The following is a 27,009-nucleotide window of genomic DNA, read 5'->3' on the forward strand; positions in this document are numbered from 1 at the left end:
GAGAGAGAGGAGACGGAAGGGTGCCGGCGCCGCCGCCGCCGCCGCCGCCGCGCTGCGTCTCTCCCTGTCCCGGCCGGCGACGCAGAAAGGGACGGGGGAGTGGGGAGGCGGATCCATCATGGCGTCTATGCAGGTGAGCAGCCTGCGGCGTGGCTTGGATGGCGTGTCCTTTCATCCTCCCAGGTGGCTCTGTTTCGACCGGGCTTGGACGAGGAGGGGAGGGAGACGACGGCGCGACGACGGGAGGGAAGAGCGACGCTCCAGCTGCTGCTGCTGCTGCTGCTATCGGGCAGCGAGCAGGGGTTGGTGACGGTTGGAGTCAGGGCGCTTCCTCTCTGCGCTGGTGTCTGGATGCGGCTCGGGGAGAGGACAGTTGACGCTGTCGGGTCTGCCGCGCCCGCGGCCGCAGAGAAGGAGCGGAAGGGGGCCGCGGTGAGAGGAGCGTTTGCTGCTCAGAGACGGGGAGAGAGGGAATGGGAGAGGCCGGGCGAAAACCCTTCCTCACTCGACTGCCCAAGGAAGAGAGGACAGATGAGGCCAAAGCTCTTTCCACGGGCGAGGCAGCGAATCAGGCAGGAAAGAGGGCTGAGAGAGGCTGTTCTGTTGGGCTTGAATCAGGAAGAAGAGCAGGTGCGTGGCGTCCGCGGCTCTTCCCTAGGTGTGGCTCTGGCCCTGGGCACGGCTTGGCCTGGGTTGCTTGGCTGTGGATGTGGGCAGAGACGCTGCCTGGGCCTGCTTGCCATGACAGGCTTGTTTGTACACTGGTGACTTCAGCTGTGTGTGTGTTTTCTTTTCATAACTCGTTTTCTCTGCAACTTCTTTTTTCTTTTCGGTCCTATTTTCCATGTAGGGTATATGTGTGAGTGTGAGAAAGCATTTAGGAACAAGGGGAGTGTGTGTGTGTGGGGGGGGGGCTCACTCAACCTTAGGAAGTCTGGAAAGGCATCTCAGTGTCCCCCCCCCCCCCATTCTTTCAAATGTTGGTCATGGTGTTTTATTTTAGTGAGACTGACAATAGCTGTGTAGCCTCTGTCACTGTTTCAGGACAGCCTTTCTCTGTAAGATGCTTTGGAGTTTTGCTTATCGTCCGTGGTCTCCTGTATCAGGTATGGGAAAACTTCAGGCTTGTGGAATCTACTGTTCTTCTTACTAGAACCTCATAGTCCAGCAGCTGATACAAACAGGATGGAGCTAGGCTCAGAATGACAGCTGTATCTCACTCACTGTGCCATATTGGGATGGGATCACCTTTGTATACAAGTTCAGATCTACATGCAAATAACTACTGATCTGGGATTCTCTCCGCATAACATTTTTGTGGTAGTGGTGTGAGAGGATCCTTTAGTTTTGTTATGAGTAGTTAAAACTCATTTTGGACCTCCTGCAATTTGCTGCAAATTATCCAGTAATCTACTGATAGATTCTGGTCTGTCTTCTGCTCACCATGTGCTAGACCATAGAATGAGAATGGGCTTTGAAACTGGTTAAGATTCCAATTCCAATCTTACCTTAGCAAATACTCCCCAATTTGTTCTATCCCATACTTCTCTACCTAGTAAAGATTATTAATATAATGTATGTAAAGCAAATCAAGAAAAGTATTCTATAAATACTTTTAATAGAACATTTAATAGAAATATTATGAATAAATGAGATTCATCTACTGTATCTCATGGTCTATTTTAAACAGATTTTTGGCATGCAGATCAGGTATACATGTCACCATTTCAGTTAGCATGTGCATCATCCTATAAGAGGGTCTTGCCTGGTGCATGCCACAGCATGTACTTAGTTTTAAGGTATCACAGAAGTTCTCATAGGTTTTAAAATCAACAATTTATGTTATTCTGACTTCAATTTTTTAACATTAATTTTAAGTTAAAGTACCATAAAACAAGTTACATACTCAACCAAATAGGATATTTATAAGGCAGCTTTATGCTAATAGTGTTTATACAAATTAAAATAAAAATTATGAAATATTGTCAAAACCCCTACAAATACATGGAATCCACCATGGACTTCATTACTTTTCTGTAACTTATGTTGGATTTGATCAACAGGACAACTGACTGTAGTTTAGGTAAACCATGGGATGGCGTGGTATGTGTTGACTGCCATTATAAATGTGCAAACCCAGCAGGAGTCTGTTGTGGCTTGTCATGTTGTCCAAACTAAAGCAGCAGAGGATGAGGATTTGAGGATTAAGCAATCCTTCATAGAGCCCTGAAAGATACCATGTTTAATCCTTAAATAATTCTTGTCACCTGGGTTCAGACACTCTGACAGCCACTATGTATCTTGGCCAGTGTTATATATTCGAAACGGTAGCCTTCACATACTTTATTCATATCATACAAACTAGCCCAGAACGCAAAGACAACATGAAAATATTTGTGTTCTTTTAATATAGAGGTGCACAACCTTTTGAACCCAAGGATTAAACAAGATGCTGGTTTCAAGGTCAGGCACCATAAATGGAAGCATACATGCTTAACACATCCAAGGGATCTTGGTAAAGAACATTATTTCCTTGCTACCAACAGTGATGGCAAAACATGATTGATATAAGGATAACTAAGGGATGACATGAAAGCCTTCACTTCAATTTTCATCCATGATTCTGATATGATTTTTTTTCTTTTCTTGCTGGCATAAGCAAATAAAAGTTATTTGTAAAAAGATTGCTGGGGAAGGGAACCATATGGATGGTCAGGATACCTTTGGGGTGCACAAACCTTTGGGGTGAGTATCATGCACACCTTGGGGTTTGCAATAGTCATCCCTTATTTAAAGCAAAACTGAATAAAACATAAAAGCATATATCTAGCAGTTTTGAAGAGCTTGATGGGCAGAAGACTAAGAAACTTGTTTATCTCCAATTTGACTATCCGTTTTGGTTTTATTTAATGTACTGACATTTTAGAAGAGAACTTAATAAAATTGCATTGAAACAGTGGGGAGAAGTTGCTTTTAAAATCCACAAATATGGCATTGACTTGTGGAACACGGAAAACAGTTAAACACAAACAAATACATTTAGGATTTTTATTTTTTCTCTGTTATTAGGCTTCTTCTAACTTTTATTTAGTTGTTTAGTTCCTAGTTTTTACACTACAATATGGTCCCAGTTCACTGGGGCATGCTACTTAGTACATATGGAAAGGATTGCACTGTTAGATAATAGGCAGATTCTCAGGTATTGCTGCAATACCTCTGAAAGAACCTTTTAATCAGGATATAAGTTGTGTTGCAGTTGTTTTAATTTCTTTATCTGGTTATTGGTAACATTCTGGCATTGGTAGAAACCATTGTATTTTTTATTTCTCACTGTAGGTACTATTCTGCCAAAGGTACTTATTAAACTTTCAGATACTATGTTAGGAGGCCATTTTTCCCTGGGCAATTTGAAAAGAGAATCAAGGGAATGGATTAAATACTGTTATTTCCAGTATGTGTATTTGTATAACATGATGGAGCACACTTGACTACTTGGGATAGAAATTCTATTCAGTGAAAATTCATCGGATGACATATTCTAACGATTGCAAATTTGAAATTTTGATATTTAGTAACAATGAATTCCACAAAGAAGGATCATCAGTACAAGTTGCATACTTTACAGTATTCTACATTTTGTTGAAAGAGTATTATGTCACCTTAAATGTGAATGTATTTGTCATAAGCTTTCATGGAGTATAATCTACTTCAACAGATGTAGGAAGTGTTATTGAGAATTTCATGTTTATATAAAGTACATATGGTATGTGTTTGTGGTGGCGGGGCAAGAATTGTAAACAGAACATTAAATCAAAAAGTACTGGGAGTCCCAGCATAACACAGTTGCATAACACAAGCATGCTGGTACTGGATATTAAAATCAGGCATTCTGCATACTAAAATATCACACACACATATATATATAAAATAACAGATTGATGAAACCATAGTGGTCCCCAGGAAATGAAAGGGGAAACATAACTCTGGTTGATATTACTAAACCACCTAAAGCCACTCAAACATATCTGTTTTCTACATCCCATCCTAGACAATGCTTTCCATGCCAGTGCCCTGGACCAGAAGGCTTATACTTGTTAACAGACAGCCTCATAACCTAAAGCAGCTGCTCAGTAGTGCAGCAGGTCCTGTAGGCAAGGTGCAAACACAGAGACCAGATCCTGGAACAGAGCCAGATGCTAGTTCTGTTTCCATATCTACTCTGACAACACTATTACAGGAGCTTATCCTATCATACACAACAGTAGGAATTCATTCATTTGCCCTTCTAATGTGATATGTCAGCAATACCTTTCTGCATCCTACATGCAGAAAAACAGGACAAACTCTGTGAACAATAATAGTGGATGCAAATCTGGCATCAGAAATGGCAACAGTCAAAAATTAGTAGGAAAATACTGTTGTTTTGACATTAAAGTGGTCATTGTGGAGCAAAAAAAACCAAAAGCAAACTTATTTTTAAAGGAGATTAGAGAAAGCAAAAGTTAAGAGTTCATCTACAAGTTCTTTTTCATTGCTAGAAGCTACAGCTGGGATAAATGATGTATCATAATACATGTGTTGATTAGTTTGTCTAGTATCAGAGAATTTATTATCAGCAGCACTGTTGGTGAAAGACCATTTTCCAGTACTTTTTGCATTTAATTTCCTTATGCCTTCACCATTTATAATTCCCCCTTTCCCAGCAATACCACCACAACCACACTATATGGTATATGTAAACCTGAAACTCTGAATCACACTTCACACGTCTGATGAAGTGGATTATAGACTTCAGAAGTAAGTATGATTACAGAAGCTGCCCTTACTTTTTTCCTGCAACCACCACCACCACCACCACCACCACCTAGCTAACTAGGCTATTCCTTTGGAAATTGCCAGATTTTTATGATAGTGTACCAATTTACTATCTAGAAGAGGGTGAAACATTTTTTAAATGAATTACATGAATTAATTGCACTAAGAAAATGTAACGCTTGAAGATTAAAACAGAACAGTTTAATAAGAGTGCTAGCTTGTTTCATAATCTATTTTACTACTTCTAGCAATAAAAGATACATTTTAAAGAAGAAATAGGCTCATTTTAGAGCAGTGGAGAACATGAGTACATCAGAACAAATTGTCACTGAGACAGACAACCTGCTAGATGGCCTAGGACAAATAATCTGATGGCTTTAATTATCATAAAATATCTGATGTATATGTTCTTAACAAACATTACTACTGGGAAATAGATTACAATATTATCAACTATGTCAAAGACTAGTATGGTTGTAGGCCTTTTTGTGTGTGATGTTGATGTAGTTTAGGGTTAGAATACAAAGTTTAATCCATTCTTGAAAGAAAACAGTAATAATTCCTAGATTTACTTAGGCTTCTGAAATTAGTCCTGGTACTTTGGGAAACTGTGCTCTTCTGGAATGGGAATAAGTTCCTGTGTACTTTTTTGTGTTCATGAAACAGGTTGGAAGATTTTGCCTCAAAGTTTAAACAAACCCCAGTTTCTTGTGACACCTAAACTTGGTATACATAATGATTAGTGAAGAAAAGCTAGGTCAGTATTTTCAGATCATGAATTGTTCTGAAACCATAATTTAATGAATCACATTTTTCTGACTTTGGCTACAACAAAAAAGTATCTGATTAAAATGGGAAGTGATTGCTTTTAATCTACAGAAGCATGAAAGAGGACGAATCACAGTGAATGATTTTATCAGGGTTCTCCAAGCCCAGAAAGCCTCTCCAACATTTTTTGAATTTTTTTTTCAATACCCTATTGATTAGACATGTAGGGGATAGGGGGCCAAGTTGGGGGCCTAGTCTGAGGTTCTTCACCTGGAATATAAATTATGTAAAAATATGCTGATACATCACAGTTATATTTTCGTACCTTTGAAGATGCACAGATATCTTTAAATGTATGTTTAATTTGACCCTAACATGAACAGAATAATCACGTGTCCAGTTATAGTGAATGGTTAATATTCCAGCTCATGTTAGTGACCTTTTTTTATAACCTTGGCTATGCAAAACTCTGGTGGTGGCTTAGATTTCATTGTTTTTCCCATAATTTCCTAGTATGAGACAGATCAAGGACATTGCCTGTGAATAATGCTTTCCTGCTGCTTTAGGTTTTCTGTACTTTTAAGTTATGCTGAAACACTAGTATTTATGAACTTGTCTTGCATCTCTCTCATTCCCTTCCTCTCTCACCTACTCTTTTTTGGTTGCCTCATACTTCTAGATTTCTGTACCATTGAATGACTGCTTTTGCACAATGAACTAAGGCACTCTGAGAATAAGCTAGTGTGGGTTTTTCACAGAACATCCCATGGTACACCCAACAGATGATTTGACTTAATGTGGCTTGCTTCTTTTTCCCCACCCCAATCATTATCCCTTTTTATTTGGTACTATTTTTTCCTGGCATGTCAGAAGAGCATGACTGGGAGTAGTCTTCAAAAATTGCCCATAACTGTGTGTTCATGATGTTCATTTTGTTGTTTTTTCAGAACAGCAATCTTATAACTGTCCTATGTGTAATCTTTTGGTCAATTACTTTGTATGTTTCCTCAAAGTAGAGTAAGTGTATCCATGGAAGATGACAAGACAAGGCTGTGTATAAAGTAATTGTGCACAACTGTCAGGGTCTGATTGCCTGGTTTTCAATTGAAAGATATTGCTAAAGGTGAAAAAATATGATACAAATAATGTTAGAGGGAGATTAAATTAATAAAGGTTTTAACTTAACACATGAATGCTCAGTGGATGTCCATCAGGGTTACTTTTTATAAAATACCACAACACTGTATCAAAAGAAACATTAAAAATTACACCTGGATAGCTATGCCTTTATCTAGATATGGATAGCCTGTGTTCAGTAATCTTCTATTTGCAGCCTCTAAATCAGATTACTGTAATGCACTCTACATGGAGCTGCCCTTGAAGACAGAAGCTGCAGACCATGCAGAATACAGCAGCATGATCAGTAATTGGAACCTGTACGCCCAAACACACAAGGCCAGTTTTGGCCCACTTGCTTTAGTTGCCGGCATGCTTCAAGATGCTGGTCTTAATCCATAAAGACTTATATGGCTTGGGACCACAATACCTGTGGAAACACCTCTTTTTACCACAATCTAGCTGGACACTGTGCTCTGGGGCCTTCCTCCTAGTGGAAGGCTCCTCTAAGGGAAGCTCAGGGAGTGACTGGTGCCAACCTTGTCATCTTTTTTTAATGCCAAGTTAAGACTTTCTTTTATGCCAAGGATTTTAACGATATACTTAAGTTATCCATCCCATGGGAAGACTACCCATCCCAAATATTATTTTTTTACAGGGTCATTCTTCCCTGTATGTTTTAGCTCTTCTTAATTTTTAAATTTAATTAAATTTTTATCCATGTTTTAAGGTATGACCATTGTGTTTGGCAAAATTGTATGTTACCTAGCTGCAATATATAGCAAAGTGTGTGTGTGTGTGTGTGTGTGTGTATAAAATGAAATATTTTAAAAAGTGCACTGTTTTCTTTTAGAAGAGACTACAGAAAGAGCTATTGGCTTTACAGAATGATCCGCCACCAGGAATGACCTTAAATGAAAAGAGTGTACAAAATTCAATTACACAGTGAGTTTCTGTATTTTCATAATTTCTGTTCTGTGGACATGATTATTTTTTCTGGGTAATATATTGCTTACAAAAAGTAAAATATACAATGTATGAGAGAGAGATATACACACACACGGACATTAATTTTCAATGTAGCATGGCATGCTGGTATGCAACTTGTATACAGTTAACACAGTTGGCCTTGTTTTGTTACTCACGAAGTTTTCTTTAAGTGTACAGAAAGTTTAATCAATTAAGAATATTCATATTTTAAATCTAGCTTTGGAGTCATTTGGTCTGTGCATCTTGTGGTTGGGACACTGAGTATTTGTTAAAGAGTGTTACCACCTTTTCACGAAATACTAAAATAATTATACCCTACATAGCAATTATACCGTATTACATAAATGTTGCCTGTTGGTGTCCTTGTGTGTTTGCATGATCTGAAGAAAGCTGTGGGCACAATTCTCAGTACTAGATCACTGAATCAGGAACCAATGTAATGCATGGGTGGATCAGCTTTGCTGTCAGCTTCAACTGTTTTAGGCATACACATTGCTTACTTGGAGATGTGATTTAAAAGGGCATCTGTCACTTTTTATTTATTTTTGTTATTTTTAAAGGAGGCTGCCTTTGGTAGTTTTGTGACTATTTAGAGCTTTTTAGCCTAGTCTTAGTCAAAGGTGCAGTAGGATAAATGCACACAGAACACTTTAAATTATTTAATACAGACTTTCAATAAAGATAATATAGTATTTTGAATGGTTTTACTTATACACTTTCAGATTCATTTCAAGTAGCATGTACTCTAAAACAATTTCTCCTGATTTGTCCAGCATGGAGTCCATGCAGCAAATGACATGCAGCCAGAGGCCTGGGCGGGCAGGAGAGAAACACATCCTTTGTGCTATTACTGTTTTGTAGTTTTGTCAATGTCCCATGACACTTTCTCCCTTTATCCCTTTCCTACCTGCTTTCACAGTTCCACCAAAAACAGTCAGAATCACATCAATACTGTTCACTTCTTCTATTGGTGTCGGTGTTTTTCTTTCTTTTTTTGCTGGCCTCTGGTTTCTATTACTTTCTGGTGGATGGGGTGCAGAATAGGCTTGATATAATCTAAGGTAATACATAGCGAAATAATCAGAAAAACAAATAACTGTATGGGAAAAACAACATTCTTTATTTCTGATGCATCTGGGAAAACTTTTTGTAAAGGCACTTGTTTTAACAAGTAAGGAAGGTATACTCATTCTCAGTAATGGAAATGAATAGCCTTCACAGAAAAAAATTGATCACTAGTTCTGAGTAGTTTAGTAGTTCAATTTGTTCTGAATCGCATTCAGGAATAAAGGAACACCATTGATCAGATGGAGTTGTTCAGTAACTCTGCAACATGGTCACTTCACAGATTCCAAAACATAAAACTTAGTATAGAAAACATTCCAAAGCTCATCCCTGCTGAGTTTTAGCACAAATGAAGCCTTGGGCAAACGAAAATTTTCTGTGTAGCTCAGCAGGAGTGTTTTTTATATTTGTTTGTTCACAAGAAATGTGTATGGGCATGTGAGCATCAAAAGGGTACATTATATGTTCATTATCAGAAAATGGGGGGGTGACCATGAGCAACCCCCAAGGTACTGTGGCATTGTCTTAGAAGAATAGATTGTGGATCCCTACATGGAATTACAGAAGCCACTTGACAGCCAGTTCTCTTTCTCTCTTTCTCTCTCACCCACCCCTCTCTTTTTATATGTTCTGTGGAAATTATCAAATAATCTGGACTAAATGAATATAGTTGATATATGCATAAATGCATAAGAATATAAGAACAGTTCTGCTGGATCAGGCCAAACAGGTACCTAGCAGAGCATTCTGTTCCCAAAGTGGATAGCCAAATGGGAAGCCCACAAGCAGGACATGAGCACTATAACAATTTCCTATTCATGCTCTCTAGCATTTGGTACTCACAGGAAGTCATATCTTCAGTGACTTTGTCTAATACCCCTGTAAAGTCATCCAAGTTGGCATCCAAGGCAGTTTCAGGGAGGCATATGGTATGCTGGAAGAAGAAGAGAAATCTTACGTCCCTTTATACTGAATCTAGTGTTAGGGTTGTTGAAGATTTCTGTAATGTGTGTTATGTGGTATAGAGGTGAGAAAGTGAACAGAAGGGGCCCTGAGAAACACAGAGCAAAAACGTCAACATTACCTCTGCACTTTACATGGATTGGTCTGATATGATAGCATAACCTGAGTTGTTAAAATGCATTAAGACAATTTCAGAAAGGGTAGAATTTGTCAATAGCAATTTCCAAAGTGCTTTTCTAAAAGATAAATATATATCATAGCTGTCTTTCAAAGCCATGGTCTTCCCAAGGCACCTTCCAATATAAAACAGTAAAATTCAATATTAAATTCTGAAAGCATCTCAACATTTACATTACTTTAAAATAAGCTAGTTAAAATAACGCTTAAAAATTAAAACCAGCAAATACTGTGAAACTGTTTCAGTTAAAGGATAGATGAATGGATACATTATAAAGCTTTCTTAAAAGCAGTTTCTGTTACGTCTTTTCACATTTATAATTCATTTTATTTCCACAGGTGGATTGTAGACATGGATGGTGCTCCTGGAACATTATATGAAGGGGAGAAATTTCAACTGCTATTTAAATTTAGTAGTCGTTATCCATTTGACTCTCCTCAGGTATCTTATATTTACTTATGTTTTGCTTAAATTTTGAAATGGTTGTATGGTAAAAGTTGAATCTAGATTGTTTATAACTTTAGTTCTGTTAAATATTTATCGGGGCACCCTTTAGATTTTGTTTTCTGTGTTGGGTGGGATTATAATGACCTTGGTGAAGGAACTTTCTAAAATTCCTTTGTCATGGGCAGATCACTGCTTGGCAGAATTTAGACTTGCTTTACGGGGCAAAGGGCCCATTAAGATAGGCTGTCCCAAGAAACTAATGGATCCAGATGGCTTCTACAATTCCTGGTAAGCAATTCTGTCACAGTCGTGGTTAATCCGTGGGACACAGCAATGGCTCACGCATTTGACATTCATGATCCAGAGTGTCCTCCTCCACAAAATGGAGTCCTATGATTATCCAGGGTGCTGCAGGTGATGCAATAAGTGAGATGTTGACTACAGCAGCATCAACTGAAAACTCAGAAAAAAATATGAGATGGGCTAGAGCTTATTTGAAATCCTACGCTATGGCAATGAGGGCAGCAAAGAAATTTGATACCCTCTTCCACCAAAGTTTCTGATAGGAATCACCCATCAGAGATTTTTCAGGTAGTAAGCAACCTGTTACACATTGCTCCACAAAAAGCAGCAGTAGACCATTTGTCAGGCCACTGTGATCAGTTTGCATGATGCTTTGCAGATAAAATTGACTGTAGCTGTGCCAACTTGAATGCCATAGTTGAGGTAGATCTACTGGATGCAACTTTGGTTCCTGCTTGTCCAATTGCAATGGGTATTTCTCAAATGGTACAGTCAGAGGACCTGGACAGGATTCTTGGAGAAGTGAGACCTTCCGCTTGTACACTGGACCCTTGCCCTTCCTCACTTAGTTGTTAAGTGTGTAAGAGCAGCAGTTGAATGCCTCTTTACAGCAAGGTATGCTTCTGTTTTGCCTGAAGGAGGTGGTGGAAAGACCTTTGTTCTTTTTTTTTTTTTTTAAAGAATGTTAATTGAACACAACTATGTTGAATAATTTCTGGATGGATTACAATGTTCCATTCTTGGGCAAGGTCCTAAAGCATCTGGTGGCTTTTCAGATCAAGCGATTTCTGTATGAGATGAATTATCAAGATATATCTCTACTTGGCTTCAGAAACTGCTTTGGTCACCTTGGTGAACACTTTGCGCCAGAAACTGGATAAAATGTGTGTGTCTTTGAGTACTGCTTTTGTGAGCTGTGAATTCTTTCAGCCACTTTCACTGTCACCAACCATGGTATTTTTCTGGGCCATCTGTTTGAGATGGGACTGAGAGGTATTGTTACACATTGGCTCTCGACCTGCTTAGAATATGAATCTCAGAAGGTGGTGCTGGAATTCATGTTCAATGCCATTGCCTTATGGTATTCTTTAGGGTTCCATCTTATTTCCCATCCTATTTAACTTCTACATAAATCCACTAGGAGAGGTTGTGAGGGCCTTTGTGGTTTGTTACCACCAATACTGACAATGCCCTGCTATGTTTTTCCTTTCCATCTAAATCCAAGGAAGCTGATATGCTTCTAAACTGGTCCTTGCTTTCAGTAATGGATGGGATGAGAACATGCATGTTGAAGCTTAGTCTAAAGAAGACAGAGGTACTCCTACTCATTTGAAACGCAGATCATGGAATAGGTATCCAACCTGTGCTTGATGGAGGTTTTTTCCCCCTGAAGCTTCAGGCTTCGTTCTCTTGGACTTGGCCCTGAATCTGATGTCTAGGTCTTGGCAAAGGTCGGGAGTGGATTTGAACAGCTGAAGCTACTGCACCAACTGCAGATGACTCCCTTGTTACTGCAGCTTCACTGGCTATCAGTCTGTTTCCAGGCAGAGTTCAGAGTGCTGGTTAATGACCTATAAAGCCCTTTAAAGGTCTGAAAGATCATCTTCTCCCATACAAGCTTGCTCAGTCCTTACAATCTTCTGGAGGGGTTTTTCTTTCAAGGTTGCCACCATTAGAAGCATGTTTGATGATACAGAAGAGGGCCTTTTCAGTGGCCAGGCTCAGGCTCCCAAAACTTTCCCAAAGAAGCCTAGGATCACAACCTCTTGGCTTTCTTTCCAATAGCAAGCAAAGAGTGCTTTATTTAACTATGCCTATGGCCTGTAAGTAGGTCTGTGGACTGAGTGTAATTATGTTTTTACTGTATTTTACTGTCTTATAGTATGAATCTATTTTAAATTGTTTATAAGATACCGTAAATGCAGTTTTGAGGGGGGAGCCTTGTATTAGCTTAAACATTATTTTAAATTCACATGTTGGTGTTTGCCACTATAAAATAAAAACAAACAAACAAATCAGACCTGTGGCCTTAGAAGACCAGAGAGAGGAAAACATAATACTTCTTTGATGAGTTTATTCACTGACACAAATGTGTTGGAATTTGAAACCAAATAATGGAAATTACAAGAACTGGATGGTGGTATACATTACATTTATATTCCATCTTTTATCCTCTTGTAAGGACCCTAGCATTTTATCCTCACAAAGTCACCCTGTGAAGTAAGCTAAGAATGTGTCACTGGCCCAAAGCCACCCAGTGAGCTTCATGGCTCAGTGACGACTAGAACCTGGATCTCCTGGGTCCCCAAACATTTAGATCCCATAGTAGTGGTACTGAGATATTTGGGAAAGTTTGGTTTGAGAAGGAAGCTTGAAATAATTTACTATAGCAATGTAGTGTGAGAAAAATAACTCTGTTACATTGTCAGTAGTAGATAGCTAAAACTTTTAGTAGGTTCAAAATTTGTTTACTGTTTATGAAAAATGTGATAGACTGTTATGCCACCATAAAAGATAAGGGAATTCACAACCTGGTATCAGTTCAATAAAACATACAGCAGATATTGAAAATATAGCAATTGAAGATGGTGGTACCCACTACATGTCTGGGAATGCCCACATGAGTAAATATGGTTTCACGAATAGGTGGAGGAATTACACTCATCAAAACTCTAAGGAAAGGTCATTCTACAGAATGGGGGCTACCATATTCAGTGGGGTCCTCCTTCCAGTCACCAGATGTACTTACACAAAATGAACCCTAACAATCTCAGTGAATAGGAAGGGTCTGTATGAAAGGAAGTGCTTTACAGCTAGACCCCAAGGTATCCATGGTCTTTTAAGTTAGGAACAAAATCATAAACTCAGTTCAGTAGGCAGCCAGTGAAATTCTTTCATTACTGGTATAATAATTTCCATTGTTAGATGTTCTGGTTGCATCATTTCCCATTAGTTGCAGCTTCAGATCCAATCCCAAGGGCATCCCCACATAGAATGTATTACAATAATCCAGTATGTGTTCTATAGGAAAAGTAGAATGTGATTAATACACTTAGGGAGCAGAGGGGATGTTTCAAAAGTAGAACATCCAATGAGACTGAATAATTTAGTTGTACTGAAGTAGTTTTTCATCAGTAAACTAAATCAGTATAGAGCTTTTTGGAAGTTTTATTGGCAATGAATTATCCAGATTTAATCATGATTGACTTGACCCATTGAATGTAGTGGGTCTACTCTAAGTATTACTAAGTCTGGATCCACAATACCTTTTCGTATTAGACATTTAAAATTTAAAGCTGATGTTTAATGCTTTTTGAATTTTATGTGAATAAAATGTTAATTGTTTTATTTTATTTTATTTTATTTTGTAGGTCATGTTTACCGGTGAAAATATTCCTGTTCATCCACATGTTTATAGCAATGGTCATATCTGTTTATCTATTTTAACAGAAGACTGGTCTCCAGCACTTTCAGTGCAATCAGTTTGTCTTAGCATTATTAGCATGCTTTCCAGCTGCAAAGAAAAGGTATGACTTCAGAAATAGCAATATCAGAAAAATAAGTGATAGAAAGATCTCTCATTCTATAGCTGAAGTTTTACTGATGCTTATTGTTACATTTTAAGGATGCCAAATAGTCTGACAACTCTAAGGTAAGAGAGTTATGCTAGATCAGAAGGTAAAGTTGATTGTTCATTGTTAAGTGTAAGTCACTGAATTTATTATTTTGAGAAAGGTAGCTGTTTTACTCTTGCAGAAAAAATCAGGAGTCTCCTAGCACTGTAAAACTAAAATACCTCTTCTGGTACAAGCTTTCATGGACACAGTCCACTTCCTCAGGTGCATGAAATGGTAATTTCAAATTGGCCGAAGCATATATAAGTGATGCTGGAGAATGAGAGACATAAATTCTGTTATTAGAAAGAACTGAAATACAAAGAATATAGGCAGTAATAGTTATTTTAATGTTCATGGAATGGGGTGCTAAATATTGTGATTTTAAAAAATTGGGATGCATACTGACTTTGATATTGGAGGCTATATTTGGCCATCATTAATGCTTGCTTATAGGCTTATTCTCCCTTTCCAGCTATCTAGCTTGGTGGCCATTACTACATTTTGTAGTGGTGAATGCTGTACTTTGACTATGTGTTGGGCAAAGAAGTACTTCATTTTTCTTTCCCTCAAATCTCTCAGCATTCAGTTTCACTGAATGACCTTGAATTTTGGTATTATATGAGAGAGAAAAATGTCTCCCTATTCACTTTCTCTTCACCATTCATAATTTTATTTGTTACATTTACCTTCATCATGTTTTGCCTTACTCACTTATTTTTTCTAAATTAAAAATCCCCCATCTTTGTAACCTTTCCTCATAAGAAAATTCTTGGATGTTACATTGACTGCTCTGTGACATATCTGGTCTAGATATAAAAGGAACAAATGCATATGCTTATTGAGCAAGCACAACAGACTTGTTTCAAAATTAGCTTCAGTTTATAATGAAGTCTGTCATAATTCTCATGCCCAGGACTTACGGGGGCAAAATACAATGTTGGCAATAGATGGTTTTTACACTGGTGAGGTGACGTTCAACTCTGTACTCCATCAACTCTGCATCTTTTTGCCATCTGACAATTGCATCTCAAAGGAAATGGAAGGAGGCTGATGCACCTTCAGCAGGCCTCCAGTCCTGGCCACTACCATCTCTTTTCCACCCTCCCACTGAAGAAGCCCCTATCAGCCCTCTCCAGAGTTGCTTTTCTGACTTTGGTAGGTAGGCAGCACAGGTCTTTTTGCAGTTGCTGCAAGGGAACTAGAGATCTTATTCCCAGCTCTGAGGTAAGACCTTTGTCTGAACTATCTTAAGAGTCCAGCACTTCAGACAAGAAGTAATAAAGAAGCAGTTGAAAACACTGCAGATTTTCAGGAAAGAAAAAGTTCAGAAATCCCAGACTTGTTCATCATGGCTGTTACTGTAGAAACAGAAACAGAGCGAGTCAGAAGGGGTCTCCTGGGCCATCTAGTCTGACCACCGGCACCAGCTGGCCCCGCTCGCTACATGCCCACCATGTGAACGTCCAGCCTATCCTTGAACACTCGGACCGATGGGGCCTCAACGACCTCTTGTGGAAGCCCATTCCACACCCTCGGGGTCCTGACTGTCAGGAAGTGCTTCCTGGCATCCAAATGGAACCTTGGCTCCTTGAGCTTTGCTCCATTGGAGCGCGTTCTGCCTTCCTCTGCAGGGGAGAACAGGTCTCTACCCATCTCCATGTGACATCCCCTCACATGCCTGTATGTTGCCAATATATCCCCTCAGAGTCTCCTCTTCTCCAGGCTGAAGAGACCCAGTTCCCTCAGTCTCGCCTCATACGGCATTCCCTGCAAACCGGCCGCCAACCTTGTGGCCTTACGCTGCACTGACTCCAACCTGGCTATATCCTTTCTGAAATGAGGGGCCCAAAACTGAACACAATATTCCAATTGCGGGCGCACCAGAGTTGTGTAGAGTGGTAGTAATACCTCTCTTGATCTAGCAGCCACACTTCTGGCTATGCAACCAAGGGTGGCGTTCGCCCTCTTGACCATCACACTGCTGAGTCATGTTTAGCCTGCAGTCAACCAGTACCCCGAGGTCCCTTTCACAAGTGCTGCTCTCCAGCCACTTGTCACCTAACCTGTACTTATGACAGCTATTCCTATGCCCCAAGTGCAAGACCTTGCACTTATCCACATTGAACGCCATCCTGTTGTCTCCTGCCCACTTCCATAGTCTGTCGAGATCCTTTTGGATCTGGAGTACCTGCTCCTCAGTCGTGGCCACTGCTCCAGTTTTAGTGTCGTCTGCGAATTTGATCAGCAGACTGTTCACCCCTTCTTCCATGTTCTTAATGAAAAGATTAAACAGGATTGGCCTCAGGACAGAGCCCTGGGGGACCCTGCTTGTCACTGGCCGCCATCCCGATGATTCCCCTTTAATGGTTACCTTCTGCTTTCGGTCAGTTAACCATGCCCTAATCCACCGGACAGTGCTTTGGTGTATCCCAAAACTCCTTAGTTTCTCCACCAAGATATCATGGGGCACTTTGTCAAAGGCCTTGCTGAAATCCAGGTGTACCACATCCACTGCATCCCCTCCATCTAGCCATCTCGAAACCTTGTCATAGAATTCCACAAGGTTTGTCTGGCAGGACCTGTTTTTGCGGAAGCCGTGTTGTGTGGCTGTCAGCCTCCCTTCCCTATCTAGCATCACTAGATCTTTCTCTATTATGAGCGTTTCCATTGTTTTTCCTACAATGGACGTAAGGCTAACAGGTCTATAATTCCCCATGTCCTTTCTACTACCCTTTTTGAAAATTGGGACCACTGATGCCACCCTCCAGTCCTCTGGAACTTCACCTGTTCTCCACGAGGTCTCAAAAATGGAGGCCAGCGGACGTGAGAGAACCCCTGCCAAGTCTCTAAGTACTCTTGGGTGTAACCCGTCAGGGCCTGGCGCCTTTGTAATATCCAATGCCCTGAGGAGCCCCTCGACTCCAAGGGGGGTGACTCTAATCTGTGCCCCTAAGTCCCCAGCCTCATGTAATCTCCTATGTGGATATCCCCCATCCTGCTTTGGGGAGAACACAGAGGCAAAATAGTCATTTAGCATCTGTGCCTGTTCCCTCATATCAGTCACTGGATCTCCTTCCTCCTTATTTAGTGGTCCCACCACTTGTCACCCCTTCCTCTTCCTATTTACATGCTAAAAGAAGCCCTTTTTGTTGTTCTTGATATTCTTGGCAAATCTCAGCTCGTAATCAGCCTTAGCCTTGCGAAGAATTGTTCTGCAACGGGCCTCCTCCTCCCGGTATACCCTTTTGTCTATTTCCCCCAGTACCCATTTCCTACGGAGGTTCCTCTTTTGTCTAATCCCTCTAATCACCTCCTTTCGCATCCATGGCGGCACTCTCCTCCGCCTCCCCACCTTACTGACTAGAGGTATCATCAAGGCTTGCACCTCCATAACCTCCCTTTTGAGTGCTATCCACCCCTCCTCAACTTGCTTACCTTCCAGTAACCTGTCCCAGGAGACTTTCCCCAGTCTGGTCTTCAGTTGGCCAAAGTTGGCCCTCTTGAAGTCCCAGCTTCTAGTGCTTGACCTGCTGCACGTCCCCAGTCCCCTGATCTCAATGCAAAGGATGTAGTGATCACTTGCATCTAGAGCTCCCCTAATCTGTACTTCATCTATCACCTTCTCCCTATTGGTGAAGACCAAGCCAAGGATGTTTCCCCCCCCTTGTCGCCTCTTGGACCCTCTGTGTGAAAAACCCTCCCTCTATAGCTTCTAGGAAGCGACGTGACCTGGCTGTCACCACCAAGTGAGTCTCCCAAGTAATATCCGGGAGATTGAAATCTCCCATAATTACTGTGTCTCTCCCCTGAGATATCCTTAGAATCTGGTCTGTCAGGGTCTCAAGTTGACCTGGAGGGCGATAACATACCCCCACTGTCAGGTCTCTTTCCCTGTCAAAACCCCTAAGTTTCACCCAGACTGCCTCTACCAAATCCCCATCTGTGCTGCATTCTATCTCACTGCATCCTATCCCTTCTCTGATGTATAAAGCCACACCCCCCACCTCTCTTTCCCTTCCTGTCCTTTCTAAAAAGGTGATACCCTTCTATGTTCACGTTCCAGACTTACCTTTCATCCCACGAAGTTTCTGTGATTCCCACCAGATCATACCCTCCTATTCCCAGGAGAGCTTCAAGCTCTTCCTGCTTATTACCCATGCTCCTGGCATTGGTGTACATGCACCTCAACTCCTTCCCACCGCTTCCTTTCCTTGGAGTTCCCAGCCTCCTCCTTCCTCCCATCCTCCCTGATACCTGGCCCCTCTCTGTAGGAGTCCTGTCAGTCCCTGCAGTATCTCTAAAACCCTGCTCCCAGAGCCCTGATCCTCCTCCAACACTTGTCCAGTGCAGACACGTTACTGGGGGGCCTGAACCCCCCCCCGGCTCAGTTTAAAATCTTCCAGACAAAGCTCGCTAGAGCATCTCCAGAGCACCTTTTCCCCATCCTCGTGAGGTATAACCTGTCCCTTGCCAGAAGTCCATTGGCAAGAAACTGAGTGCCGTGGTCGAGGAACCTGAAGCGTTCCTTCTGGCACCACACCCTAGGCCAGTAATTTACCTTGGAGGCCCTCCTGTCCCTTCCTGGCCCAAATCCCCGGACAGGTAAGATTGACGAGAAGGCCACTTGGGCCTTCAGCTCCCTGAGTTTCTTCCCCAAGGCCTCAGAGTCCCTGGTGGTCCCAACCACACCCTGCCTGGCCACATCGTTTGTGCCCACATGGATCACCAGGAGTGGCAAACAAGACGCTCCAGTCTGTCTTTCACATGCCGGATGTGTGCGCCCGGCAGGCAGCAAACCTCCCTTGTCTCCAGGTTGGGGCGGCACACCGCCGGCTCGGTGCCCCTCAGCAGGGAGTCCCCAACAACAATCACCCGCCACCGTACCTTCCTGGTGCTGGTGAACGGCCGTGCCCTGGCCGTCGCCTCTCCCGCAGCGGCCCCCTTGCTGCCTGACGTCCCAGGCTGGGGGTCCTGCTGGTCCCCAGAGGCCTCATTAGCCCCAGCCTCCCCAAATGGAGAGAACCTGTTTCCCAGCTCCAGACTGGTGCCAGGAGAAGGAGGAGGCTGTGCTGGCCTCCTCCTCCTGTGGGTGACATACCTGCATGTCTCCGCAGCTGCTCCTCCCGTGGCCTCTCCCTCAACCCTCTGTCCAGATGGGTGCTGCTCCGGGGGGGCCTGGAGAGCTCTCTCGGCCCTCAGGCACCTCACCTCCTCTTCTAGCAGGGTCACCATCTTGCACCGAGGGCAAGTGTATCCCTGCCTCTCCTGGGGGAGAAGGGCAAACATGTCGCAGCTCTCGCAGCGGACCGCAACACTTGTGACTCCCGCCAAGGCCATCTCCTGGCCTGCCATCGGTATCCCTTCTGAGACCTTACCTTGGTCCCCTGCCTTGTTTCTCCTGCAGTTCCTCTCACTTGCCCAGTTCTCCCAGACAAAAACCCACTTGCACACACACAGACAAGGATAAAATAAACTTAAATTGGAAGAAAAAGCAAAGCACAGCACAAACAATCAAACCGCTGTGTCTCAGGGAAGGGAGTCCCCGGGCAGCCCGGGCCGCAGCTAAGGGACACAGACAAGGGACGACGTCTTATCAGTCCCTCCGGCCGGTGGCCCCGCCTGTCCGCTTCCTCCTGGCCCCTCTAGCCTCTTTGGCCCCGCCCCCCTTCCTCTCCGCTGCTTCTGGCCCTCTGCTCCACTGCCCAGCTCCTACCTTGCCTTCGCCAGTCCCCCAGTCACTCAGCCCTCTCTCCCAGCCTGTGCCTCTGCTGCTCTGCTGCTCTTCCAAGAGGCCAGAGCCAAAAGGGCTTGCAGTGGCTGAGCGTGGCCTTATCAGTCCCTCCGGCCAGTGGCCCTGCCTGTCCACTTAATGTACTTTTAATACACACTTTTTCTTGCATATATATGACCCTTATATACTAAAATGACATGTTAAGTCTTCTTTATTACAGAGACGACCACCAGATAATTCATTTTATGTAAGAACATGTAACAAGAATCCAAAGAAAACAAAATGGTGGTATCATGGTGAGTATTCAATCTGAAAAATGTTTTGCAGAATGAATACGATAAATTGCAAAAATGTACAATGACAATCACTAATTAGTAATACAATTAAAATGTATCCAGTTTGCAAGCAACTGAATTTAGATTTGCTTTCTTAGATTTGCGTATTATATAGGCACATTTTGCTATAGCTCAATGCTAGAATACATGCGTTAGTCTCAGATTCTGTCCTTGGCATCTCTAGTATCACATTTAGTTCAGAAAGACACATGCCTGTGATTGTAGAAAATTACTGAGAGTAGGCAGTGCTGATAGCTGAACCAATGAGTTGATTTTTTGTAAGTTAGCACTTTATACTGTGCATTTTTTCATATTCTGCAATAATTGCCATCCCTGGTTGTCAAATCTATAGAATGGATAGAGTTGTATTTATTTTAGGGACAATGTTCTTTCTCAAAGACGGCAAAAAGTCCAATAAATTAAAAATGTGGTTGGATTGACAGGACAATTTTGCAGACATAAATGTATTCCCCTCCCATCCCAAACCTTGTATGATAAGGTGATACTTAGGCAACAAGAGACAGATACTCCGGCAATGGAGGTTTTACAAATAATGCTTCTGTCACAGCTTTGAGCAGAACAAAGCAATCTAATTATTGAAGATCAAGCTGTCTGTTTTCTAGAGCCTGTTTCTGCATTCTTAAATAAGTCAAATATGTTAATCACTACTACAATATGTATTCTTAGTTAGCATTTTTGCATTAAAGATCTTTGAAGACTCTGGACATCATACATGTTTATTACACATTATTTTTTGTTTTGTTTTGTTTTGCTTTAAAGATGACACTTGTTGATGCCACCAGTTTGTGAATCTCCTAACAGAAGATAGTCCTACTGAGAAAATGAGCACTTTGATCATTCAGTCTTTGAACTATAACCTCCTGACTGGAAGTGACAAATAGGCAATGAAGACTACTTCCTTAGACTGCATTTTTACTAGTGTGCATTCTGGGCGCATGTTGATCGCTGGTTCAGGCCAAGCTACTGACATGCTTTTCTTGGTCATACAGTATTAATGCAGGTGTCAGAAAATCTAAAGACTTCGATTTTTTAAACTTTTGGAAGAATTCCAGGTCTTTGTGTATTGTGCAATAATATGAATTTCTTGACGGTTTTGGTGTATCCATTGCCGGCAAAAGATTGTATCAGGAAACTTATACCCCTGCCACAAAGTTAGATGCATGATAGAGCCTTTGAAAAGTTTTAAGTATATTGGGATTATAAGTAACCTTTATGTTAAAAGCCACCTAATTGTTTAGCTATGGATTCTGTGCACTGTGATCATAAAACTAGCGGCGTGAATTAAAACATGCTTAGCTAAAGAACTAATAAGATTATCACATATTTAATGAACTGTCAATGTTTTGACAAGGAAGATTTTTCCAAGTTATATCAGCAGAGAGGTACGTACTATGTTATCCCTATGGTGAAATAAATACCTTTTTGTGTGTATATTATCTTTCTGAAGCAAAGGTATGAATAAAATAGGGTAGGAGTGATTTAATCAAGGCAAACTTTGTTCTGGAAATGGGAACAGATGGCATTGATACAACTGAATTTGCTGCAGTCCATAATTGGACTTGTTAATATGTACACTAGAGCTGTTTTCCAAGTAGATTGCACACTGTTATTTCATACTAGCCTTCAGCATGAGCCCTGTTGCCTACACAATATTTCATTTATTTATATGTTTGGAAATTTTGTTTGAGTTCACTGTTTCTTTCATTGTGTTATATGTCATATTTGAATGTTACAAAACAATATTTTCACTGAAAAGCTGTCAGAAGATATTTTCTTGTAAATTATTTCCTTACCTTGTAAACATTTATCTTGTCTTTTAATCCTGTACTATAAAGGAAGAAATACATTTTGGGCAGAGATGAAATGTTTTGACAAAAAAGTGTGGATCTTTTTATTTAAGCTTAGACAAATATATATATATTTTTCTTATCTTCCTTGTCCCATACAGCCATAGCAATTTTTCCAGGTTTTTCTTCAAAGATCTGACTACAGCTAGATTTACCTTTTTATATAGAAAAACAATTGTTAAACAATAGTGAATTGTTCTTCACCTCTATGTAATTTTCTGATGTCGCATCTAGGCTGTCTTTTTAGGAAGCACTGATGTGTCTTTTATAAACTTACTACCTTTACACATATGCAAACTTTCTATTTCAATGCTCTTTTTAACGATGCCTTATTGTTGCACTAAAAAAAAAAGTCAAACCTAGTAGTCAATAAATGAATGTCTGAATTGAGTAAAGCTCTTACTTGATTTTTAAAGTAAGAACAAGATCAGATAAACATACCTAGCAGGATTGGTTGGATAATCTTTTTTTTTTTTTTTTTTTGCTTTTCTTTCTTTTCTTTTTTTTTACTGCTGTGTTGTAACATAGAAATTTTATAGATATGTACATACCACTGTATCTTCTCTAATAATTAAGACAAATATAATTGCTCAACTCAGGGGTGGGTACAAATCAAATGGAAGAAAAATGGTGTTCTGTTCAGGCACTGAATTACAAGCTATCGATTTGGTAGGGCTGTTTTAAACAAGGAAATTTTATCTTTTCTATTTTAAGGGAATCTTTATTGGTGTCTCAATCAAAAATGAACTGATGCTGTGAATATAAAAATGTGTAAAGATGTTCATACTCTTCTGTTACAAAATGAAAAGTATCACTTTATAATTTGTTCATGCCAAAAATAATGCTGAGGATTTGGAATGTGTATTCCTCTTTATGATTTTCTTCTAGCAAATATTTTTACTTGTAAATGAAATCATAATCCATTAAGAGATGTATGCAAACTGGCAATATGCATGAACAGTAACCACTGAATATTTAATTGGTATCATTATAATTGCTTAATTCACTTGAACTGTGTGTTAGAAAACTATGTATGCATACAGTAGATTTACATAATTACCCATGTCAATCTGTTACCTAATCCCCACTGAAGGGAATACCCTCATATGTCTGAAAGTTTGAATTAATTTGTCCATCAGAAAGGCTAATGCAGTTGTTCCCATAATATAATATACTGGTTTTAAAAGATAATGTACAAACTAATCCATGCTTAAGTGTTGCACATATTTTTATTTGCCTATATAAATATCACAGTTTGGATTAAATGGAATTCCTAAACAAACAAACAAACAAAAAAGTATCTCAGTTTCTTTATGCTATTCCTGTATTTAAAGAATTACTGTGATAACACTGAGTTGGAGCTAGATTTGCTCAGAGTGGAACTGCATGCATTGATGATTTTGTGTTTAAAAAGTGATTTTTACTGATTCCTCAGTGCTCCCAGAAATCTTCTCTTAAGGATTAAGAGACACAAAGTATTGTGCAAGGTGGTGCAGAAATGTGTGGGAGAGAATGAATGAACAAAAATTGCTGCCCCACTCTTCATCCATCCGAAAGTATCTTCTGGGTTCTGATTCCCTCTGCCAATAGAAGAAACTTTTTCATGCACAGTGGAACAACTTTGGCTCCATCTCACTGTTATCTATATTTAAAGCAATCTAATTAATTTACAGCAATTCCAAGTAGAATAGATTAGCTCAGATGGCTTCAGCATCTTATCTCCTACAAGTCCAAACTAGATTGCTCTGAAAAGCCAACAAACAACAAATAAAGGCAATATCCATCTCTCATTGTTACACAGCAACTGATAGTTAGGGGCATACCTCTTTGGAACCTGGAACTTCCCTTCCGTATGTAGCAATTGATAGACTGATTTCCATGCATTTGTTTAATACCCCTTTAAATGTAGTTATTTTACATGTGGCAGCACATGCTGCACCTCAATTGTATATTTACTTGAAAGATTTTTCTAATTGATTCCATTGGAAAACATTTATCTAACTTTTCTAGAAATGTATAATTTTACAAAATCAAGACCCAAATGATTTAGCCTTCTCTAGGGAAGATGCCACAAGCCCTGGGTAACCTTTTCCAGTCTGAAGTATGATAACCTGAATCCTATGTCCAAAAGCAGCTGCACCATAGATTTTGTATAAAGTGTTATAATAGTGCACTTTTTTTGTTTTATTTCCAGTACATTAAAGATTTTTGCCCTTTACACAGTTTGCACGTACTAAGTACAAAGTCTCATTTTTTTTTGGTTACTACCAGTTCAGTCCTTAGTAGATTTGTGAAGCTCAGATTTCTTTCTTTCTTTCTTTTTTGGTTGCTCAATCTTGAAACTTGTTTGTTATTTTATTGCCCATTCATCTTGATACCCCTTTGAAGCTCTTCATAGTCCTCCTGAGGTTTTTATCCTTACTGAATAATTTAGTATTTGGTATCGTGGCCATTTCACTACTCCTAACTCTTGCTCATTTTAAGTTAACAAGTGCAAATCCTCAGGTAACTGTACCTCTATTACTATTCATTTATTCCTACTTTCTATTTAACCAGTTAGCAGTCTGTAAAGAGAAACTGACCTTTCATCCCTCAACTGTTAGGTTTAATCAGGAAGTCCAATGTCTAGCAGATAATTTCAGTTGGCATGCTTTCTTATAAATCCCTAAAATTAATTAGGTGAAACTTCTCTTTGCAGGAAGTATTATGATTCTTCCTTGACTAGACTACTTCTGTATGTTTCTTTTATTTGTTTTCGACCAATTTACCTGGAACAGCCTTTAAGCTAACTATATACATCCTTTTAAGAATGGTGTTAATGATGGCTCCTTTTCATTCTTCTGGCTCAAAGGTTCAAGAACAAATTGTCTAACAAAAATATGCAATCAGCAATTTTACATTTGAACCCTTAATTCTTTGGTGGGTGGGCTAACATGACATCATGTGCCTGAACTCTGTCTCATAATCAGTATTTTAAACAAAGCTATACAAAATACTGAAAATTAAACGAAAAGAGACAATGGAATGTACCAATGCACCTTGATGAATGAAGGACATCTTATATCCTTTTTTTAAGCTTAAGAACATGGCAGATTGAGGCCCAGTAGAAGACAAAAGTTACATTTCAAGTATGGGGGAATATATATAATAAAACACCAAAAGATACAACAGATCTGAAGACAATTTACTAAAGCAGTTTCACCAGGATTGGTACCAAGTTATCAAGCTTTTAAAAGATCAAGATTCAACTGATGTTAGAAATATAGGTCTTGAATACAGCTAATAAACTTTGTGTTAAAGGATCAAAAGGCAGTGTTGGGTCAGTTCAGGGAAGACGCAGGAGTACTTGGTGTCTCTGGAAAAAAAATCTTCTGAGCTAATCTTGTATCTGTGAGTTTAAAAAGTTATGATTGAGATAATATATTACTGTGGCTTAAAATAAGTTTCCCTGATGTGATCATTGTGCACACAGGCCTCTATTTGTAAAACCTCCATAAGGATCAAGGTTTCATGATATAGATTGTTTGACTAAAGATTCTCAAAAAGTAGCAATTCTGGAAGCTGCTGCACTGAACAAGTGCTACACTGAAAAAGAAAATAGAACGGGAAAGAATACATGTCCACATATTTGAAGGCCTCTGCCCAGTTACTTTGAGGGAAAGGAAAGCATTTTGCTTTTCCACTGATCAGCTTCATATAGCAAGAATCAGGTACAGATGAAAATACCCAGTGAAAATAATTCTGTACTAGGAAAGAAGAATATTCTCAGCATTGACTAGGAGGTACGTGGATTACCTTATACAGATTTTTCCTTTGGAATCAGAAGTTCAACAACATCCAAGTGAGCAGCCACAGATGATAAAGAATTGAACCTTGAAATTCTGGAACATGAATGGGAACAAACCAGAACCGGCTAAAACTGCTGCTGACACAACTCAAGAACATAAAAGAGAATAATAAGCACAGGATTTTGGAAACAATCTGGCTAAAGCAGTAAGTCAGGACTTATTTGAAGGTGACATATTCAATAGTAACAGACAGTTATTTTTAGCATTACTTATGGGTTTTTAAGCTTAGCATGTTTATCAGAATGAGTGTTCTTTGGAAATCCAACTCCCATATTCATTTTCCCAAAGCAGTTCAGGACTAGCATCTAGAACACAGAAGTCTCCATATGGGGACTCTCAGGAAGTAAAAAGGGAGAATAAAAAGTTGTATTGTTAGCAGCTTTGATTTTTATTGATGATATTGTGGGATAAACACTGAAGTTCTCTAATAGAATGACAATCAGATAGAATAATATGAAGGATGCAGTACCAATATAAAATTTCTAAATGTCAGACAAAGTTCTCTCCTTTATAACTAATGGTTTGAGTGTGCCAAGCCTCCTCACAAAATAATTAAAATTTTGCTTAGAAGGGAATGCAGTGGTACCTCACTTCACAAATGCCTCAGTTCACGACCAAATCTGTTCATGAACAAAATTTTCAGAAAAAAATTGTCTCTGTTCGTGAACTCCACATAGGGTGACAACCATGATTGTGGCCATGTTCCTGCACAAACGCGATCACGCCCATCTTCCCTGCACCAACACGATCACGATTGCGCCCATCTTCTCCACTCGCAGTTGCAGACAGACCTGTGGTCACTTGCTGCGAAGCTTTTTTGTGTCCTTTTTAGCACATACAGTACTGTAAAGTATTATTCAATAATAATATTGAATAATGGCTCCAAAGAAAGTGCAGAGCAAGCATGGTGGTAAAAAGAACGTGCAGAGCGGTAATGAAGGTGACCAGAACGTGCAGATTTTTCA

The 27,009-nt window shown here is 40.1% G+C and overlaps 1 protein-coding gene across 3 annotated transcripts; it reads left to right on the top strand.

The window, feature by feature from the left end:
- Window positions 1–21: 21 nt before the first annotated feature.
- UBE2W (ubiquitin conjugating enzyme E2 W) lies at window positions 22–24,414 on the top strand. 3 transcript variants are annotated; one of them, XM_044424142.1, is made up of 6 exons: window positions 22–133; window positions 7,553–7,644; window positions 10,234–10,336; window positions 14,017–14,172; window positions 20,214–20,289; window positions 21,109–24,414. In XM_044424142.1, exons 1-6 carry the CDS (start codon window positions 119–121, stop codon window positions 21,120–21,122), a joined length of 456 nt encoding a protein of 151 aa, XP_044280077.1. In that variant the 5' UTR covers window positions 22–118; the 3' UTR covers window positions 21,123–24,414. The 3 variants fall into 3 exon arrangements, with proteins under 3 accessions (XP_044280077.1, XP_044280076.1, XP_044280075.1); XM_044424141.1 differs by lacking the exon at window positions 22–133 and adding an exon at window positions 282–432; XM_044424140.1 differs by lacking the exon at window positions 22–133 and adding an exon at window positions 458–630.
- The last annotated feature ends 2,595 nt before the right edge of the window (window positions 24,415–27,009 follow it).

Source organism: Varanus komodoensis, unplaced genomic scaffold (assembly GCF_004798865.1).
Source record: "Varanus komodoensis strain SLA01 unplaced genomic scaffold, ASM479886v1 scaffold14_1, whole genome shotgun sequence".
Taxonomy (NCBI): Eukaryota; Metazoa; Chordata; class Lepidosauria; order Squamata; family Varanidae; genus Varanus; species Varanus komodoensis.

Bases quoted from the DNA above. Each gene is read 5' to 3' on its own strand.
- UBE2W (XM_044424140.1), top strand. From the start codon at position 532: ATGAGGCCAAAGCTCTTTCCACGGGCGAGGCAGCGAATCAGGCAGGAA. The intron at 631-7,552 runs GTGCGTGGCGTC...GTTTTCTTTTAG, and splicing joins TGAATCAGGAAGAAGAGCAG to AAGAGACTACAGAAAGAGCT. The intron at 14,173-20,213 runs GTATGACTTCAG...TCTTTATTACAG, and splicing joins TTTCCAGCTGCAAAGAAAAG to AGACGACCACCAGATAATTC.